The sequence below is a fragment of the Rhinatrema bivittatum genome, chromosome 2 (assembly GCF_901001135.1).
Source record: "Rhinatrema bivittatum chromosome 2, aRhiBiv1.1, whole genome shotgun sequence".
Lineage (NCBI taxonomy): Eukaryota > Metazoa > Chordata > Amphibia > Gymnophiona > Rhinatrematidae > Rhinatrema > Rhinatrema bivittatum.
Window position 1 is genome coordinate 572042736 of NC_042616.1, and position 21859 is coordinate 572064594.

Here is a 21859-nt window from a genome sequence, read left to right on the forward strand (position 1 = left end):
CTCACTGATCTGCTGGTGCTGTCCTGCTGTTGGACAGCAGCAAATTATTTTTCTCTTTCCTGTTACTAACAAGGTGTTTTGCTGTTGGATAATATATAAGGCTGGCTACAGAGCATGTGGAGTTTTCAGGTATCTTTTTATTTAGAGAATAGTTTTGCTTTTCAATTTCAGGAGGAGTTCTGTTACCCGGTGGAGTGCCTAGCCCTGACCGTGGAGGAAGTGATGCACATCCGGCAGGTGCTGGTGAAAGCAGAGCTAGAGAAGTACCAGCAGTACAAGGATATCTACAACGCACTAAAGAAAGGAAAGGTAGGCATGGGCTCTTGTTGGCTGTGGACCAGGGCTCTTGTTGGCTGGGGATAGGGCCCTCCCTGTAACAACTGCACATCCCTCCCATCTTGCAACTCATTTTCATCCCGATTTCCACTTTCTCACTGCCCTTAGTCGCTCTTCACTCCCCCACATAATGCACAACCTTTTACAACTGCTCTGCAATCTCCCATTGTTTAACTCCCATGTTCCCCTTTTAAATACTCGATTATCACTTTATATTTATATTCACACAAATTTTATTTGTTACCTTATTCTTATTGTACATACATTACCTACAAGTTCAACCCATGATAGTTAAGCAACCTGCCCTATGTTATCTATTGTTAACAGTTTGTGAAGCATATACACTGCACTCCTGTTCTATACTGATAACAGTTCTTTGTAAAGCATATACACTGTATTCATGTTCCATGTAAACAGATGTGATGTTTCCAACAACTGTCGCTCTAAAAAAACTTCAGATAAATAAATAAATATGCGATGAGGGCTACAGCTGAGTTTTTGCAACCTCTTGGTTTCCAAAGATATTTATATTCCACTTTTTCAGACACTTCAAAGTGGATTACATTCAGGTACTATAGGTATTTCCCTGTCCCCAGAGGGCTCACTGTTAAACTGGGTCATTCTTAAAAATGTGTTAGGGGCATATCACAATGCACTTTGGTATGCAAATTTTACGTTTAGTATGCAAGTGGGAGGAGTTGGGGAGGAGTTAATGGAAATGAGGGTGTGATAGCGCAGAATGTATTAGAGTAACGCACACTAATGCTGGATTTAATGTCAGAAATAACTTCACCTTTTTTTCTGTCTGCTATACTCGCATTAGCCTTACGTTACTGGGGAAAATGTTTTGGTTTTTTTAATTGACAATTTTTATTAAGATAAAATATCATAAACAATACATTGTCAAAGCATAATCTAACACATGCATATAGGCAAACTTCAGGCAACTTTCAAAAATATTCGCCAGTAAAGTATGACTGATTATAGAGCTAAACATCTAAAATTTGTCCCATGCACCACCCACCCCCCTTCCCCTGGACAAATTCCCATCCCTGCCCAATCATAGCCCACAAGCAGGAACCTACTTATGGCCCATGAACCACATTATTCCGGAAGATAATACTTTATATGAGACCATATCCTATAAAACTTAGGTATGGAATCCCGCCTAATAGCCATCAGGTGTTCCAACTTATACAGTTGTCTTAATTTGACTAATAACTCGGTAGAATGTTTGACTTCCATTGCGCTGCAGTGGTCACAATAACTGTGTGCGGCTCGGTAGAATGTTTGACTTCCATTGAGCTGCCACCAGCATATGCACTGCAGTGGTCACATACAAAAACAGTGTGTTGCTCATCTGTAGACCCCCTCATATGGTAAACCCAAGAGCCAAAATTCCACCACCAACGGGACCCGAACTTCCAGGACACTCTCCAGCAAGTCCTGACATACCATCCAAAAGCCTTGTATGAGAGGACAGCTCCACCACATACGTAGGAAGGTGCCTACTTGGGAACAATTCCACCAGCATAAAGAGGAGCGACCCTGAGACCACCGGGCTAGTCTAGCCAGCGAATAATGCCAGTGATATAAAAGTTTATATCTGTTTTCCATCAGGGCTGCCGACATTGAAACGTCCCAGATCGCGAAAACATTCCTCCCATTTGTCTCTATCCCATACAACTCCCAGATCTGACTACCACGCTGCTATGTGCGCCCACTTAATACAGTCCTGTCCTATCAATAATTGATATATCTTAGATATAGGTTTCCGGATCGTGCCTGCCAAGATACAATACCCCTCAAAGAGGGATCGGCCCTGCTGAAGATCCAGTCACTTCTTTGAGGTTAAGAAAGTGTTTCAACTGGACATAGGCTAAAAAGCGGTCTTAGGCAGGCTATATATGCATTGTAATTGAGCAAATGATATTACCCCATTTTTCCAGACCTGTCCTAGACAAGTAAGTCCCAGCCTTTCCCATCTATGAAAAACCGGATTCAATCTCCCCATACCAAAGGATCGCAGATAGCGGATAGGTGAGAGGGTCGAGGGAAAATGTTTTTAACACAGAGAGACTGTATAGAATCAATGTGACATGCTATATATATACACCACTGTAAAAGGGTACACTTTCAACTCAGGACGGGTTTGGGGGTGGGCGCTTTTACAAACAGAGACAGAGGCATTAACTACAAATAAGATATGACTGATTAATTTCTGTCATTTGAATCAATGAAAGGTTCCAACAAGAGAAGTTGATTACTGCAAAGCAGTCTCTACTGCGTTGTATAAATCAACTTCTCTTGTTGGTACCTCTGGTAAAGGGCTAGGGAGAGAGAGTGGTGGGTACAGAGCAGAACAAAGACATTTCCTCTTACCACTCACCATAAAAAAAAATATTCAAATTCTACTGTCACCTCAGTAACAGCAACACTGACTTTCTCCGTTACCAAGAACATTGTATAATACAAACTCCTGTAAAAAATGACTTAGAACCTATAGAAAACAAACCATAACATAACACTCTAACATCCAGACTCAAACAGTAAGAACTCTACCTATGAAAAGGCAACCCTACAGAATATTATACCAGGCCATAAAACACCAATTCACCTCCATAGGAAAACAGAACAAGTCAGGCTATTACAGATCCATATATAGAAACTAAATGCTAGAGAATACCTCACCTGTGTCTGAGACCTTTGTCTCGGATAATATGACCACAAGTCAGTAGGACTCTGTCCTGCAGTGTTCTTTTTTTACCTCTAATTTCTACATTTCAACTAAAGAGAAGAGGGGAAGATCAGGGTTTTTCCCACCAAACCCTCATTATTACCCAGCCAGCAGTCTATTGTCTCCTTCACGTCTCCTGTGGATCCTGGGCTTCTCAGTGGCGAGGTCCTCGTTGAAGCATTTGGTGAAGGAGCATTGGTGCTTCCTGGGGAGGAGATTTATCTCAGCCCCCAAGAACTGGTTCTTCCGCCAGCTGAAAGTCGCACTTCATCTGGTGATGCTGCAGAGACGCTGGCAGACATATCTGCACTGGTGTCCATGCAGGTGGGAGCTGAGCAGAATAGTGTCTTTTGTGTCAACTTCGAAGGTCTCCGATGGGCCGGCTGCGGCTGGAACTGCATCTGCTTCTTCTTCCTCCGAAGGCACTGGGCTGGAAAGAGGTCAGGACATTTATTTTCCTGAAGTTGTTTCTCCTATTGCTGCTCCAATGCTGCAGGAATCCTTTTGGATGCCTCCAAAGCTGGCGGAAATAACACTGGAATCGTTGTGGGAGCTTATGGAGAACGTTGCTAAGATCTTGTCTTTTTCTGTAATAAAAGTGGACTCAGTTATTACAAAATTAGACCACATGGTTATCCAGCATGAAAGTTCTATTCAAGAGTACTCAAGGCAACTTTCTGCATTTAAACAAGATATTGGGTGAACTTCCTATGGTTACCTTAAAAATATATATTTTCCTCAAGTCCTGGGTATTACATCTGAAGAATTTCCTTCTATAAATAAAATAACTTTTCTGCTGTCATCTTCTCAAGTTTCTGCAGGTGTTTCTGCTGTGAATCAATTTCCTCCGTTGAATCTCACAGAATTCTTAGAATCATCTGGTTCGGAAATCATAGACAGGGCCACCTTAGTATCTTTTGTAGCAGATTCAGATTTGTCTAAAGCAATGTTTCTGTATTTTCAGAACTTCAATTCTCCTTTTAATGATCAAAATCTGAGGATTTTTCCAGATATTTCGCGGCTTACCCAGCAGAGGAGAAAGGGTTTTTTAGCTCTCAGGAAAGACCCTCTTGATTTAGGGGCTTCTTTTTTTTTTTTTTTTTTTTTAAATATATGTTTATTAAAAATTTTAACATAGTCACCCATAGATAATTAGAGGCGTACAAAACAGTCATAAACAACAACATATGCTGAGTAAAACCAAACAGCACCAAGCAGCTTAGGCATCGATTAATATAAACACAGTTATGAATGTGAGTGGGAGTATAAACACTGATGAGTGTGACGTATATAAGACATGTAAATACTAATGCAAGTTGTTCTGCCAGAGACGGTACATAATTGGTCAGTTATGGGATCACATTAACAGCCTGGTAACTGTAGTAACAAGTTGTCCTTATGGCTGTTACAATACATCACTTACCCCCCGCCTACCGAAGAAGACAACCAAGGTGCACCAAGGGACAGTGTTTGCAAATTTGCAATCCTCCAGTGTTCAAAGACAAATTCAGGTAACATAAGGATTAGGTTGCATTGTGAAATATATAGATAATGACAACACAGAAACAAAGTATAGACAGGAGAATAACTGATCTACTGTGGCTCGGGATTTGCAGAAATGATTGGTAAGGCCATTGATATATGGCTGGATAAGATACTACTTCGAGAAAAGGTCATTCCCACTATGCAACGTAACAACCTAACAAAAGGTTGTGAGTTGGGGATCTAGGGGAACAGCCAATTCTAATAGCCCATTTTTACAGTCCAGAATGAATGGTAGGTTTTAAGTAGGCAAACAAAGGTTCCCAAATGTCTTGAATGGCTTTGAATTTCTTGAAAGAGGTATTCCTAGCTGTAGCATATTCGAGGCTGCACAAGGAAATCATTCTAGAAAACCAAGAATCCACAGATGGCAGTTTATCTGAGAGCCAATGTAATAGGAACAGTTTCTTGCCCAATATTCCTGCTCTGTGTAAATAGTATATGGTGGGAAGCTGAGGGTCCCAATTCAGAGATGTGTAAGAACCAAAAAGCCATAGGTTTGGATCCACTGGTAAGGTGTGGCCCAGAATCGTTGAACATAGGCGAGCTATCTCTTTCCAAAAGGTAAGTATGCATGGGCATTCCCAAAAACTATGGACATAGGGTACCTTCATGTGCCTGACACTTGAGACAGGTAGCTGTAGATGCTATGCGGAGCTTATAGGCTTTTGAAGGGGAAATAAAGAACTGCCAGATGAATTTATAATATGTTTCTTGTAGTAGCACATTGTCACTGATGTTCCCGGTCATCTCAAAGAGTTGTTTAAAATTTTCATATGATAAATTAAACAATGGCCAGTGCGCCCATTTGCTGAAGAGTTGTTGAATTGGCTCGGGAGTACCCATCCTTGAGAGGGCCGTATAATACCGTGTAATGTTCAGTTTCTGTTTGGGAAATTCTGGGAAGAGCTCCCTGAGTTTGAGAAAAGATGGGGTGATCAACAAGCATTCTCTTCGACTGGTGATATAATGCTGGATTTGAAGAAAAGCAAAGTAATTGTCAGCTGATAATCCAAATCGACTCTGCAAGGTGGGAAAGGAACTGAGTTGTAATGAAGTATCATCAAAGAGTTGGTAGATATACCTTAACCCTTGCCGGTACCAACCGTGAAACTGAGAGGCCTGATTACCCGGTCCAAAGTCTGGATTGTGAGCTATGGTGAGGAGGGGCGTCAAACGGGAAGGCGACTCAAAAAGCCTGAGTTGTTGTCCCCACACCCTACGACAGGTTTGCAGCAGATTGGTTTTAAGATCCTTTGGTATGTGGCCGGGATCCAGCTGTAAGAGGGAATTTAGTCCTGTAACGTTATACCAGGCGGTGAGCAATGTGCAGGGGACATAGGTTGAGGTGAACAAAAGCATGCCCCAGACTAAACGTAAATTGCAGGCCATGTTATACCAAAAGAGGTTCGGACATCCTAACCCACCTTCCCCAATTGGTCTGTACAGTATCTCCATAGATATGCATGGTTTTTTCGCCCTCCATAGGAAGGTGCGAATTGCTTTATTCATGCGTTTCATATCCATCTTAGTTATCCAGAGAGGTATCATTTGAAGTATGTACAGCCATTTTGGCAACAATATCATTTTAAATAGCTGTACCCGGCCTCTTATGGACAGCGGTAGGGCTTGCCATCGTTCAAGTGTCTTAGAAGTTTGTGCGAGTAGGGGTTTTATGTTGGCACTATATAGTTCATCAATGTTGATTGGAACCCGAATCCCCAGATATTTGAGTTCAGCCTCGACCCAGCGCAAGGGGAAGTGACCGGGCCATGTAGATCGAACCATGCCTGTAATATCAACGGCTTCTGATTTTCGTGGTTGATTTTTAGGCCAGCAAAGGTGCCAAATAGTTCTTGTAAGCGCAACACTTCTGGCAAAGAGACATCCGGGTTCAAGACAAAGATCAGGATGTCATCGGCAAAAGTTGCAACCTTGAATGAGTGTTCAGGCCCTCCAAATCCCATGATCCTGGGGCTCGCAGCTATTTTCCGTAGGAGAGGGTCAATGGCCAGAATGTACAGGAGGGGGGGGAGAGGGGACAGCCCTGACGGATCCCTCTACAGATAGGCACATTCTTCGATACAGAGCCATTAACTACTATTCTAGAAACCGGGGTTCTATACAGAAGCGAGATATAATCTAAAAAAGCCCCTTCAAAGCCCAATGTGCGTAAAACAAAGAACATGTACTTCCAGGAGACGTGATCAAAGGTTTTTTCTGAATCAAATCCAATTGCTAACGCTGGGGTTTGGCTTGACCGGCACATCTTCATAGCCGTTATCAGTTTAATCATGTTAGCATTTCCCTTACGTCCTTTTACAAAGCCCACCTGATGATGTGAAATTATGTGAGGCAAAAGTATGTTGAGACGGTCCGCTAGGACCTTTGCCAATATTTTGAGATCACAATTTAGGAGAGATATTGGGCGGTAGGATCCTGGTAGTAAGGGATCCTTACCTGGTTTAGGTAGTATTGTAATATGTGCAAGATTAAAATCAGGCGGGAATAAATCTTTATGTAGGCCGTCTCTATAAAAAGAAGTTAACGTATCCGTTAGTTGCATACGCAGTATTTTGTAGAAGTCATAAGAGAGGCCATCAGGCCCAGGAGATTTCCCTGATTGAACTGCTGCTATAGCATTTGAGACTTCAATGGGTTGGATAGGGCGGTTAAGGAATTCTAATTGTGACGAAGAAATGTGAGGAGTCGAAAGATCTTGAAAAAACTCCGTCTCCGCTGAGCGACTTTCATTTTGCTCAGCAGTATATAGTTGGGTATAGAATTCACGGAACACGTCACAAACATCAGCCTTTTGCTTAACCAGGTTGCCTTTGGCGTCTTTCATTTGGGAAATAAAAGTTTTCGGGCGCTCAGTTCGTACCAGATTAGCTAACAGCCGACCCGCCTTATTTCCAAACTGGAATAATTTTTGTTCCCCTCTATCTAATTGCTGTTGCGCCCTGGTGTTGTAACAAGGTGTTTAATTGATTCAATATGTTATAGTACTCCGTCTTCGGGTGACCGGGAGTTGAGAGCAGTGTAAGTTTGTGAAGGCGGAGCTGCTGTTCCAATAATAGTATGTCTGAGTTTAATCGCTTGCGCAAGGAATGCGTATAGGATATTATTTCACCTCGAAGAACAGCTTTGGATGTTTCCCATAAAAGTTGGGGGATATCTGTGTGGTGTTGGTTATGCTGAAGAAACTCATCCCATTTGGTCTGCAAGAACTTCTGAAATTGAGTGTTCTGTTTAAGATGTGCTGGAAAACGCCACATTCGTGGTCCATCTTTGCTGCATGCTGTATGCATCTGCATTATTACTGGAGAGTGGTCAGAAATGACCTGCGTTTCTATAGAGGCGGAAATGATGTGAGCGAAGCTACTGTGAGAGACCAAGATGTAATCTATGCAGGTTAATGAGGCATGTGCCCTGGAGATATGCGTGTAATCTTTCTCGGTTGGATGCAGCACCCTCCAGATATCCACTAGGCCCAGCTGGGAACAAAGATATGCTATTCCTTTCAACTTTTTAGACGATGTTTTTAATACAGGGGGGCTGCGGTCCACGTTAGCATCATGAACGCAATTAAAATCTCCCATAAGTAACAGAGTTCCTTGCGTGTGAGTGAGCAACATGTTTCCCAGATGCTCAAAAAAGCTATGTCGGTACTCATTGGGAGCGTAAACATTGCAGATGGTAACCAAGGTATCCTTCCATAGACCAGAAATCACAACGTATCGGCCTTCTTGGTCAATGATTTGAGTAGTAACAGTGAAGTTGAGATTTTTGTGGATTAGCACCGCAACTCCTCCTTTCTTCCCTTGTGCTGCGGAGGAGATACAAGTTCCCACCCAGTCTCTGCGCAAGTTTGCACTTTCGTGGGCCGAAAGATGCGTTTCCTGGAGACAAGCTATGTCTGCCTGCAGATGTTTTAAGTGATTAAGGATTTTCTTTCGTTGGATGGGTGATCCCAAGCCATTCACATTCCAAGATAAAATTTTATCCATTATCAAAACTGGTCCGAAACATCCGGGATCTAGGTCCCTGATAGCATTGCCAATCTAAAAGCAAGAAGGCGCCCAGCTTAGCCCCCCTGCTTCCCAGCTTAAAATGAAGACTGGCACCCTGCGAGTAATTCAATGGTTGTCTACTTCCTCGGCAGGCTCCCACCCTCTCCCTCCCCTTATTCCACACCCAACCCCCCTTCCCAACCGCAATCATCAGTCAAGACCACTGTTACAGTGGTATAGAGATCACGAGTTACATGTGTACGGGTGTCTCACTCCCACTATGTTGAATGCTTAAATACCATAACCATAACATAAGTATCAACACTCCACAGTGAATAATTCTAACTTCAAACCTGGCATGAAAAAGTGATAATAACCATATATAAAGGCAATTGTTAGGGTGCTGTTTATAAAAGAGTAGAACCTCCATAGTGATCTATGGAGTAGGAGTACTCTATACTTGAACTGTGATTCTGGAGTCCTTAAAGTGTACAGGTACTCATATGCAGCATCATTCGGTCAGTGCTCCCCTTCATTTATGTAGCCGCTCATGTCCAGCTCCATGAGCAGCAAGAAGGGGATCTCAACAGCAAATGATATTAACTGAAGTATTCAAGATCTTTCTCCCAGATGAGTCCATCGGAGGACTCTGGTTCACAGTCCTGTTTGTAAATCCTTATAGTATATTAAATAGGCGTCCTAGACACAGCCATTCTGTATTCTCCTCCGTAAGATATCATCCAGTATTCTAATGTTCAAAGAACCGTGGGTTTGTGCCGGACCCAATATGTAGTTATCCGTGCTATGTAGCAATCCCTCAGTCATTATGGCTGCTGAAGAAATTTCTGAGCTGCCTCCGGTGTGTCGAAGGTATAAATTTTATCTGCACTCCACATTTTTAACTTTGCTGGATACAGTAAAGAAAAACGTACCTGGCGGTTGTAGAGCTCTCTACATATTGGGGAGAACGCTTTTCTCTGTTCAGAGACTCGCAGCGAGTAGTCCTGAAAACCTCTTATTTTTGCCCTGTTATATGCTACCTCCTTCTTTGCTCTGTATGCCTGCCAGATATCTTGCTTGTGGCGGTAGTTTAAAAGTTTAGTTTAGTTTAAAAGTTGTGACATCCTTCTTCGGGCCGATGCGATGTGCCCTTTCAACCACGAGGCTGCCTTGCAGTGCCGACAAACCAAACTCCTCTGGCAGCCATCTTTCAAGAAGAGTGCACAGTTCACTGTCTGCTACACTTTCAGGGAAACCTAGAAATCGCAAATTGGCTCTGCGATACCGGTTTTCAAGGTCATCCAGCTTTTGTTCAAGGGCCTGGATTTTTGCAACGTGTGCCGTTAGGGTAGCAGGAACCGCTAAGCAGTCATCTTCAAGTGTCGACAGACGGCCTTCTACTTGCTCTATACGAGGGATAAGTTCAGTGAGAGCCGAGCACACCTCCGTCAGCCGTTCCTCTATCCCTGCGATCTTTTCTCCAAATTTTTCGTCGAGTGCTGCCCGGACTGTCTCCTTGATATCAGCCAGTGTTATACTGGTATGTGTACCTTCCCCTGCCGGTTCGTTCCCAGCCACCATTTTGGAGTCTGCTCCCCGCAGTTTTTCTTTATCTTTTTTTGTGCTCTTTGCAGCCATAGCCGAAGGCGATTTTTGCATGTATCTGACGATGGACATATGCTCTTGTCCCGCAAGGAGTTTGATTGATTCTCGTCGCGAATTTTGGTCAGATGATGAGCAAATGTGGGAGCGGACACCCAGAGCTCGAGGAGAAACCTCTTCCTGGCTCACCACATCACGTGATTCCCCTAGGGGCTTCTTTTGTATTGTTATCCTTGCAAATATCTTATTTATTTATGAACTTTTAATATACCGACATTCGTAGAACACATCACGCCGGTTTACAATTAACTCAAAGAAAGGAAAATTACATTTAACAGGACGGGGGGAGGGGGGGCGAGGGGAGCAGGGGAGAAAAGAAGGGCTGGGAAAGAGAGGGACTAAGAGTAGAATACTGAAACGAAGTAAAGAGGAGAAAGTGGAGAGGAACCAAAATAGCTATAGAAGCTTACTATATTTTGTTCAAATACTCTTGGTTTTTTTTGCACCTGAGCAGCTACAATCCTTTCTCAATGTTAGGAGGGTTATTACCTCTTCTCCAGCCCCAATTGATTCATAGTGTTATATGATGTCCAGTATTAATATGTAAGGGTCCTTACTTGTTATTGGCCTTTTCTTCTTATTTGTTTACTTATTACTCCCTGGTATACTTTTTTCCCTTCTAGTACATCTATTGTTTCTTTTATTTGGGGATAATAATAATGGTCATGTTTCCTGTATATATAATAGGATATGATATTTGTGTGTTCTTTTTTCTTTTCCTCTTTCTATTTTATTATTTTATTAACCTCATATTACCATAACAAAGTGTTGTATTGCTTTGTTAATTTAAAATGCATAAATAAAGCTTAAAAAAATAAGACCTTTGCCAAATACAGAATAAAAAGACCATAAAGTATAAATACAAACATGTGGACAAAAACTGAACTGAAAACACAAGAAGCCAGACTCTGTATGCAGTGCAACAATGGAAAAACAGAAATATTACCATTCCATATAAAACAATACAATCATGAAATATAAATAATAATAAAACCAAACTCATAAAAAGAATATTTCAAAACTGACTAATAGATTCTATATCTGTTGTTTAGAAATATTCTTAGAACATCTCATAGAAACTCATATTATTTTTAAATTTCCCAAACACCATTAAAACATTTCAAAACAACAAACATGTCAAATAACAGTTAACAATTAAAAGTAATAAGGATTTTAAAAATTCTCCATGCTCCATACCTGGGAATTTTTGATTTCTGGTCACCCTGAAATTGCCGTAGATTAATAGAGGTGGGGAGGGAAGGGGAAGGGAGAGCACCAAACTTTCTTCTCTCTCTCGTACACCCACCCATTCATTCTCAATCACACATGCATCCTCTTTCTCACACACACATTCACTCCCTCTCTCATACATACATGCTCACACACCCAGATATAGGCACCCTCTTTCTCACACACACACATACATGCTCTGTCTTACATACATTCTTATATACACATGCTCCCTCTCTCACACACACATTTGCTCCCTCTCACACACACACACGTGGACATGCTCTCAGACACATGCTCACACACATATGCTCCCTTTCAAACACACATGGATGTGCTCTCATAGACACATGCTCACACACACATGCTCCTTATTCACATATACACACTCTCACACATACTGGCTCACACACACACAAATGTTCTCTCCATCACACACATCTATACATTCCCTCTCATGCACTCACACACACACATACTCAAACTTCGTCTCTCATATACACAAGGCTCTCACACACACACACACACACACACACACACACACACACACACACACACACACAAGCTCCCGCTTTCATATATACAGGCTCGCTCGCTATCTCTCTCTCTCTCTCTCTCTCATACTCACATACTTTTCCTCACTCCGGGCTCTATCTCTCTTTTTCCTGGAATCTGCAGGGGGCCGGGGGGGAGGCCCGCAGCTTCCTCCTTACTTAGGCTGCTGGTGGGATGGGATGCACTGGTAGCCTCTCGAACCTTTTTTTTTTTTTTTTTTGCAGCCACCAATGGGATGGGGTGTGCTGACAGCCAGTCAGGTCTCCTTTTTCACAGCTGCCAGAAGGATAGGGTGTGCCAGTGGCCCATCTGGCCTTATTTCTTTGCAGCTATTGGCAGCATGGGTACACCACCAGCATGTTTGGCCTAGTTTTTCGTGACATGGGCTTTCTCATCGCCTTACACATTTCACTTCCTGTGGAACCCTTGTTATGGTCTAGTGGACCCCTAGGGGTCCGCAGACCACAAATTGGGAACCACTACACTAGGCTAGTCCTCCACTCTAAAGCATATCAGAAATATATAAAAATATAGATCCTCCAAACAGTGTTTCAAAATGCAATCCTAGAGGTGCAATCCAGATGTATTCCATGCATTAAGAAAGGTGGAAGGAAGTCAAAACAATTAACATCATGGTCAAAAGGTGAGGTGAAAGAGGCTAATTTAGCCAAAAAAAATCCTTCAAAAATTGGAAGAATGATCCATCTAAAGAAAATAGGATAAAACATAAGCATTATTAAATTAAGTGTAAAACATTGATAAGACAGGCGAAGAGAGAATTTGAAATGAAGTTGGCCATAGAGGCAAAAACTCCTAATAAAAACTTTTTAAAATATATCCGAAGCAAGAAACTTTGAGGGAGTCGGTTGGACCAGTAGATGACTGAAGGGTTAAAGGGGCTCTTAGACTAAATTAATTCTTTGCTTCCGTGTTTACTAATGAGTATGTTGGGGAGATACCAATTCTGGAGATGGTTTTCAAGGATGATGAGTCAGACGAACTGAACCAAATCACTGTGATCCTGGAAGATGTAGTAGGCCAGATGAAAAACTAAAGAGTAGCAAATCACCTGGACCATCCTAGGGTACTGAAGGAACTCAAAAATTAAATTTCTGATCTATTAGTTAAAATTTGTAACCTATCATTAAAAACATCCATTGTACCTGAAGACTGTAGGATGGCCAATGTAACCCCAATATTTAAAAAGGGCTCCAGGGGTGATCCAGATAACTATAGACCAGAGAGCCTGACTTCAGAGCTGGGAAAAATACTCAAAACTATTCTAAAGATCAAAATCGTAGATCATATAGAAAGACATGGTTTAATAGAACACAGTCAACATGGATTTACCCAAGGGAAGTCTTGCCTAACAAAACCCCTTCATTTTTTTGAAGGGGTTAATAAACATGTGGATAAAGGTGAACCGGTAGATGTAGTATATTTGGATTTTCAGAAGGCATTTGACAAAGTCCCTCATGAGAGGCTTCTAAGAAAACTAAAAAGTCATGGGATAGGAGGTGATGTCCTTTCGATTACAAACTAGTTAAAAGACAGGAAACAGAGTAGGATTAAATGGTCAATTTTCTCAGTGGAAAAGGGTAAACAGTGGAGTGCCTCAGGGATCTGTACTTTTCAATATATATATAAATGATCTGGAAAGGAATACGACGAGTAAGGTTATCAAATTTGCGGATGATACAAAATTATACAGATTAGTTAAATCACAAGCGGATTGTGATACATTACAGGAGGGCCTTGCAAAACTGGAAGATTGGGCATCCAAATGGCAGATGAAATGTAATGTGGACAAGTGTAAGGTGTTGCATATAGGGAAAAATAACCCTTGCTGTAGTTACATAATGTTAGGTTCCATATTAGGAGCTACCACCCAAGAAAAAGATCTAGGCATCATAGTGGATAATACTTTAAAATCATCGGCTCAGTATGCTACAGCAGTCAAAAAAGCAAACAGAATGTTAGAAATTATTAGGAAGGGAAGGGTTAATAAAACAGAATATGTCATAATGCCTCTGTTTCGCTCCATGGTGAGACCACATCTTGAATACTGTGTACAATTCTGGTCACTGCATCTCAAAAAAGATATACTTCCGATGGAGAAGGTACAGAGAAGAGCAACCAAAATGATAAAGGGTTTGGAACAGCTCCCCTATGAGGAAAGGCTGAAGAGGGTTAGGGCTGTTCAGCTTGGAGAAGAGATGGCTGAGGGGGGGGATATGATAGAGGTCTTTAAGATCATGAGAGGTCTTGAACGAGTAGACGTGAATCGGTTATTTACACTTTCGGATAATAGTAGGACTAGGGGGCATTCCATGAAGTTAGCAAGTAGCACATTTAAGACTAATTGGAAAAAATTCTTTTTCACTCAACAAACAATTAAGTTCTGGAATGTGTTGCCAGAGGATTTGGTTAGTGCAGTTAGTTTAGCTGGGTTCAAAAAAGGTTTGGATAAGTACTTGGAGGAGAAGTCCATTAACTGCTATTAATCAAGTTTACTTGGGAATAGCTACTGCTATTAATTGCATCAGTAGCATGGGATCTTGGTGTTTGGGTAATTGGTTTGACCTCTGTTGGAAACAGGATGTTGGGCTTGATGGACACTTGGTCTGACCCAGCATGGCAATTTCTTATGTTCTTATTTTCTTTTCTGGCAGACCTCCTTGCTTACTTCCTTTCATTGGAAACCTTTCATTTCTAGAAGTGACAGGAAATGTAAAACTTTGAGCAAAAGATGTGCCATTTCAAAATTGTGCAACAAACTAACTTTCAGGCTTTTTGCACTTTTTAACCTTGTCATTGTTTCAGCCTTATATTTGGCTTTTTTGAGTATTTAAGATTAAAAAAAAATCAATTCAAAATGCTTGCTTTGGTATGGGAGATATTTAGAAGTATTTATCTGACTTACCCAAAGTTTCAGAATATTAATTCTCTGAGAAAACGAAAGCTGCTGATGCTGACCCATTGCACTCAGTGACTCTCACACCCCTTCCTCACTGAATGCCTTTAAATGCCACATTCTGCCTTTTCACCTAAGGAACAATATGCAGCATACAACAGCAATAAATTGTCAGACTAATATTTTCTCCATTTTATTTTATTTCTTAGCTTTGTTTCTGCTGCAGAGCAAAGAGGTTTTCTCTCTTTACCTGGTCTTACACCTGTCAATTTTGTAAACGGTAAGCTCCTCTTGCAATGTGTATATTATACATTCTTTATCAATGTAATAGCTCTTCTTTGAAAAATACTCGAGCGGACATGAGCTGCTTTCTTTCCTTAGGAAAGGAAATTGTTGGGCCAACCATGTAAATCAGGCTGTAATGCTGTGCACTGTAGCACAGTGGACTCTGGTTCCGGTCTGCTGGCTTTTTAGGACTGTCAAGTAGAGATGTGAATCGTGTGCCCGATCGTCTTAACTATCGGGTTCGGCTGGAGGGAGAAAAAAATCTGATCGCTGGAGATGTGAATCTGAATCGGTTCCGATTCACATCGTTAATTTTAAAGATGGCCACCGCCATCGTAAAGATGGCACCGGCCATCCAGTGCTCCTACCATGTGACAGGGGTCGGCCAATGGCACGGATACCCTGTCACATGGTAAGGGCAAAGGGCCATCAGCGCCATCTTTATGAGTGGCAGCCGACAGCCCGAGAACAGGAGATCGCTCCCGGGACCACCACTAGAGCACCAGGTAATTTAAAAATGTTTTGGGGGGATCGGGAGGGTGGGAGAAGTTAAGGGGTCAAATTTAAAGGGTCGGGTGGGGTTTTTTTTAATCGGGCCATCGGCACCATTTTTGAGTGGCAGTCAAAATGGCGCCGATGGCCCAAGAGCGGGAGGTCCCCGCACCCCCACTGGACCACCAGGTACTCGTAAAAAGTTTTGGGGGGTTCAGGGGGGGTGGGGGAAGGTAAGGGGTCGATTTTTAAAGGGTCGGGGTGGGTTTAGGGGTTGTTTTGGTGTGCCGGTTTTCCCGCCCTCCCCCCAAATAACTCCTGTTAGTGGACACTAACAGGAATAACGATTTTTCATGATAAATCGTGAAAATTTCTATTGTATCGCGCACTGTACCGATTTTTGACGATTTAAAAAATATCGGACGATTTTTTTAAATCGTCAAAAAACGATTCACATCCCTACTGTCAAGCACATGGCTGAAGTGACATGCTCGTTCCTGGGAAAGACATAAGAGAGGCTTTGGCTGCTATGGTTGCTCCTATCCTGCTGTAAAGGGCAGCACTGAGGGATCATCTTTGAGCGTCTGAGGATGGCATTTTAGAAGTGGGATAAAAATGTTAATCATGGAGTTGCTACTTTGACCACCTTTCTTTGACTCGCTGTGAAATCTAGTTGTGCTGATGGAGATTGGAATTCATACACCTAGAAGACAATCTTCAAAGACTTTTACATGGGTAAACGTGATTACCAGCTTAAAAATTATTTATGAAAATCCTCCCCCTCCCCCTCCCCCCAGTACTGGTAGAGGGATGCATAGTTAGGTCAGGGGAAGAAAGGTATGCCTTGTGGTTTCATTTTGAAATCTCTGTGTGTACTTTGTGCCCACTGTGGTGCAGATGCAGAGCTCATGGGTCCTTTACCTGCACCAAGCTGATTCTGAGAGGGAAATTACAACCAGAGTTTGTCTTTTGAAAATGAACATGCAGGCCTGCAGCTTCTGTGGGGAGTCTGAAAATTTTCCCCATATTGTCTGTTTTAGTTTGTGACATCACAATTAGTGTCCCATTTTTGTAGACACACCTAAATGCTACAAAAATATTTATAGAAATCCTACAGCAAAGTTTCTCTCATGCAAAACAATATTTACCCTGGTCCATGTTGACTATATGAGGGATAGACTCGAATGCAGACCACCCACTTGCACCCATCCCTCCAACAATCTCTGTTGCTGGAGGATCTGGTGCAGGGAAAGCAAGCCACTGCAGAATGTGGTAGGCTCATAATTTATTTCCTAGCAGGTAGACAGATGGACTCAGGGCCAGTGGGTTTATGCTCCCCTGCCAGCAGATGGAGATGGAACAAGCTGACGTCACAGTATATATAGTCCTGAAGTGACCCCAGCCTGCCAGTATTCTCTGTCTCCAGCAGATGGTAGACATGCATCTTCCTATGGGGATTGCTTCAAGTTTTTTGGAAGGAGAAATTTTAAATTCTAAATTCAGGAAAAGAAATCCCTGCTCTCCTGTGGTGATACCTAAAGGTCCCTCCCCCAGCTGAGAATTCCTGAGGTGATTTCTGTGGTCCCTCAAAGGTGTGCCTTGGTCCAGAAGCTGGGTTTCCTGGCAGCTGAAAGGCAGCGAGCGCAGGAGGCCGAGGGCAGCGGTGATGGCAGATGCCGTCTCCCCTACAGCTGGAGACTGTATCTATACTCAGCCAGTAAGTGCTGAGCTCAGGTAAGGTTTAAAAAAAAAAATGAAAGTTTTACCCTGAATCAGAGACAGAGGGGTTTCGGGACTTCCTCTGGTCTCTGTTCTCAGCATGCCATACGTTCATTGTTCCCGCTCCTGTTGGGGAACTGGGCAGCCTGTGAGTTGAGTGGTCCCTGCTGGGCTAGGCACCGCACTTAGGCTTTTTTCTTGCATGCCGCATGGTAGGCTGCGGTGGCCATTTTCGCATGCTCTTGTGTGTGTTCTGCCATCTATAGGCTGTGTACGCATTGCATCAGCTCTGTGCACACGAAGTGCACTTGGTTTTTGGGCGCGCTTAACTTGGTGCGCAGGTTGTGCGTGCACCTTGTTGCGCTTTCTTCTAGGCACTTACGTTTTGGGCATATTTCATTTTGAGCGCACGCTGTTCCAACGCACGTTTACTGCAGCGATGGTGCCGGTAAGCAAGAAGCCTAAGCATCTTCCTATTTGTATTGCTTGTCATATTAGGGCTTCTAACCTGTGTCAGTGCTGCTTTAGACACTCAGGGAGAGTTGTCATCCTCTGATTTTGCTAAGCATGGCTCTTCCCATTCTGATGATGGGTTAGTCATGGCCTTGACTGAGGGGATGCCAGATCTTTGTTCTCCCTTGACTGGCTCCACCGCTGGCGAGAACAGTTCTGTGGGACCAGCTCAAGTTCCTTAAAGGCTTGGTATGGACCTGGCTTCTTTTTCTTGGGTGGAATTTTTTCAAGGCTTACAAGCCTTTCTTCAGGCATAGTCCTCCGCTTCCCCCATTTGTCTGTTCAGACCCTCAGCCGGTGGCTACTCCCTTTTCCTGTCCTATGCTTAAGCGCCGGGGCTCCCCTCGGCTCCCTGTGGGTGTTCCTCACAGGAGTCTGGATGGCACTGATGATAAGGTTGATCCTTATTCCCTGGAAGATGAGAAAATTCCTCCAGGACTGGAACCTTCTCGAACCATGTTGCGGTTCTTTCATAGAGATTTCCCAGACCTTGAAACAGCTGGGTTATTCCTGATTCGGATGCTATGTCAGAGCCAAGGAAGAATCCTATTTTGGTTTCCTTCCATAAGGCCTCTTATTTTTTCCCTGTCATAGATACTATTCAGGAATTAATTGATCTGGAATGGGATGCCCAGAATCAGATTTTAAAGAGGGTCAGACATTGGAAGGCCTGTACACCTGGGATCTGTCTGTGAGAAAGCGTTTGAGTTTTCCCAAAGTGGATGCTCTGGTATGTGCCGTGTCTAAACAGACTATCATCCCTGTAGAGGGAGGAGTGGCTTTGAAGTGCAGTTAGTGTAGCTGGGTTCAAAAAAGGTTTGGATAAGTTCTTGGAGGAGAAGTCCATTAACTGCTATTAATCAAGTTTACTTAGGGAATAGCCACTGCTATTAATTGCATCAGTAACATGGGATCTTCTTAGTGTTTGGGTAATTGCCAGGTTCTTGTGGCCTGGTTTGGCCTCTGTTGGAAACAGGATGCTGGGCTTGATGGACCCTTGGTCTGACCCAGCATGGCAATTTCTTTTGTTCTTATGAAGGATGTACATGATAGAAGGATTAAGGCTATTCTTAAGCAAGCCTTTGAAGCAGTGGAGATGAATTTACAGATTGCTTCCTGCTGCGCCTTAGTAGCGAGATCTTGTCTGCTTCTCTCTGAAGATGTTGATGAATCTGGAAGGAATTCCAGAGTGGTTATGGAGCCTGCTGCTGCCTTTTTAGCAGACCGGGCTGTGATTTTGTCCAGACCTCAGCCGGTGGGGTAGCTTCGGTCATAGCGGCTAGGTGTCAACTCTGGTTGCGAAATTGGTCAGCTGATGCAGCTTCCAAAGCCAATCTTACCAAGATGCCCTTTAAAGGCTCGCTCTTGTTTGGGAGCAAGTTGGAGAAACTGGCCAGTAAGTGGGGCGAGTCTCCGGTGCCTGGTTGCCGGAGGATAAGAAACAGTTACAGCATCTCTTTGGTATGAGGGGTCATTTCCAGGGTTCCATGTGTTTTCGTCTCTACAAGGGGACGACCTTTCAGCGGACTTGGCCTTTCAGTAGTTCTCAGTCCATTCATCCCCGACAGCCCAAGAGAAGAGCGGGCTCGGGTGGTGGACCTTCCAGAGCTTTCCAATGAAGGTTTGCTGACCCACCTTCTGGAACAGGAAATAGGGGGGGACATCTCTCTCTCTTTTATCGGAAGTGGATCAAGATCACGTCGGACTATTGGGTCCTGGAGGTGATGCGTGAAAGGTATGCACTAGAATTTTGCAGTATTCCTCGGGACGTGTTTATGGTGTCCGCTTGCAACTCCCCGCAGAAGAAGCAGGCAGTGGATTTCGAGCTTCAAAGGCTTCTCAGACTGAGGGCTGTGGTTCCAGTGCCCACGTCTCAAAGTATGGGGCGATATTCCATTTATTTTGTTGTGCCAAGAAGGAGGTCTTCTTTCGTCCCATCCTGGATGTCAAGAGGGTCAACCGTCACTTGAAGGTGACTCATTTTCGAATGGAAACCTTGTACTCTGTGATAATGGTGGTGCAGATGGGGGAATTTCTGACGTCCTTGGATCTGTCAGAGGCTTACCTTCATATTACCATTCCATTGGAACACCAACACTTTCTAAGCTTTGTGGTGTTGGGGCGCCATTATCAGTTTCGGGTGCTGCCTTTTGGTCTAGCCACTGCTCCCAGAACATTTTCCAAAATTATGGTGGTGGTAGCGGTGGCCTTGCGAAAAGAAGGAATCCTGATACACCCGTATTTGGATGACTGGCTGATTCAAGCCAAGACTCTGTAAGAGAGCCGCCTGGTGACACACAAGATGATCTCCTTATTGCAGGAGCTCAGTTGGGTGGTGAACCTGACCAAGAGCAATCTTCAGCCATCCCAGTCGTTGGAGTATCTGGGGATCTGTTTTGACATGGGACAGGATAGAGTTTTCCTACTGGAAGTTCAGATCCAGAGATTGATGTCTCAAGTGTGTCAGTTGATTAACACCATACACCCAATGGTGTGGTCCTACCTACAGGTACTCTGCCTGATGGCAGTTACCCTGGAAGTGGTGCCATGGACAAGGGTGCATATGTGACCTCTTTAGCACTCTCTGCTCTCATTGGAACCCGCAGTCTCAGGCTTATGCGGTTTGGCTCCACTTGCTGATGGAAATCTGCTCCCACTTCCAGTGGTGGTTTCAAGAGGATCATCTGAGAAAGGAAATTCTCTTGTCCTCTCCAGACTGGTTGGTACTCATGACAGATGCAAGTCTCCACAGTTGGGAGGCTCATTGTCTGGAGTTAACAGCCCAGGTGCACTGGAAGGCCGAGGAGTCCCACTGGTACATCAATCACCTGGAGACCCAAGCGGTACGACTGGCATGCTTGCAGTTCAGCCACAGGCTGCGGAATCAAGCTGTTCGTGTGACGTCAGACAACACGACGATGGTGGCCTATATCACTCGCCAGGGAAGAACCAAGAGCCAGCAAGTGTTGCAGGAAATAGACCAGCTGATGGAATGGGCAGAAAATCATCTGCAGATGATCTCGGCCTCTCACATTGCAGGAAAAGACAACGTAAAAGTGGACTTTCTCAGCAGGGAGAGTCTGGACCCAGGAGAGTGAGTGTTGTCTGCTGAGGCATTTCAGCTGATTGTAGATCGCTGGGGCCTACTATTCCTAGACCTGCTGGTGACTTCTCGAAATGCGAAGGTTCCTCGATTCTACAATCACAGGAGAGATCCATGGTCCCTGGGAATAGACTGTCTCATACAGGTCTGGCCGGAAGACAGATTGCTTTATGCCTTTACTCCGAGCCTCTTGCTGGGCAGGATAATTTGCAAAATTGAAGGCCACAGGCGGCTAGTACTTCTGGTGGCACTGGACTGGCCCAGGCATCTGTGGTATGCGAATTTGCGATGATTCCTGGTGGAGATCCCCCTTTGTCGTCCACCGCACATGGATCTGCTAATGCAGGGACTGGTTCTTCACGAGGCTTGGCCTTGAGAGGGTTCGCATGTTAAAGCATGGTTATTCTTCTGCGGTGATTGCTACTTTACTCCGCGCTCGCAAATTCTCGACTTCCGTGGCTTATGTGCAGGTTTGAAGAGCTTTTGAGGCCTGGTGTGAGGAGCAGGGTGTTCTTCCTGTTTCAGTTAAGATCCCTCTCATTCTGAATTTTTTGCACGATGGATTGAGTAAAGGCTTGGCCCTTAATTCCTTGAAATAGCAGCTTGCGGCTCTTGCCTGTTTCAGAGGCCTGGTGAATGGTGTTTTTGTTGTCTCATCCTGATGTGGCCTGTTTTTTTTTTTTTTTGAAGGGAGTGAAGCATCTTAGGGCCCCCTTGAGGTTACCGGTTCCATCGTGGAGTCTTAATATGGTGCTAGA

The 21859-nt window shown here is 43.6% G+C and overlaps 1 protein-coding gene across 1 annotated transcript in view; it reads left to right on the plus strand.

The window, feature by feature from the left end:
* The window catches only part of SPIRE1 (spire type actin nucleation factor 1), a 472800-nt gene that overhangs the window by 416581 nt on the left and 34360 nt on the right, over nt 1-21859 (plus strand). The window contains exons 12-13 of the mRNA XM_029590957.1: nt 172-309; nt 15199-15269. Coding sequence (XP_029446817.1) covers nt 172-309; nt 15199-15269 — 209 coding nt within the window. The remainder of the gene's footprint in view (nt 1-171; nt 310-15198; nt 15270-21859) is intronic.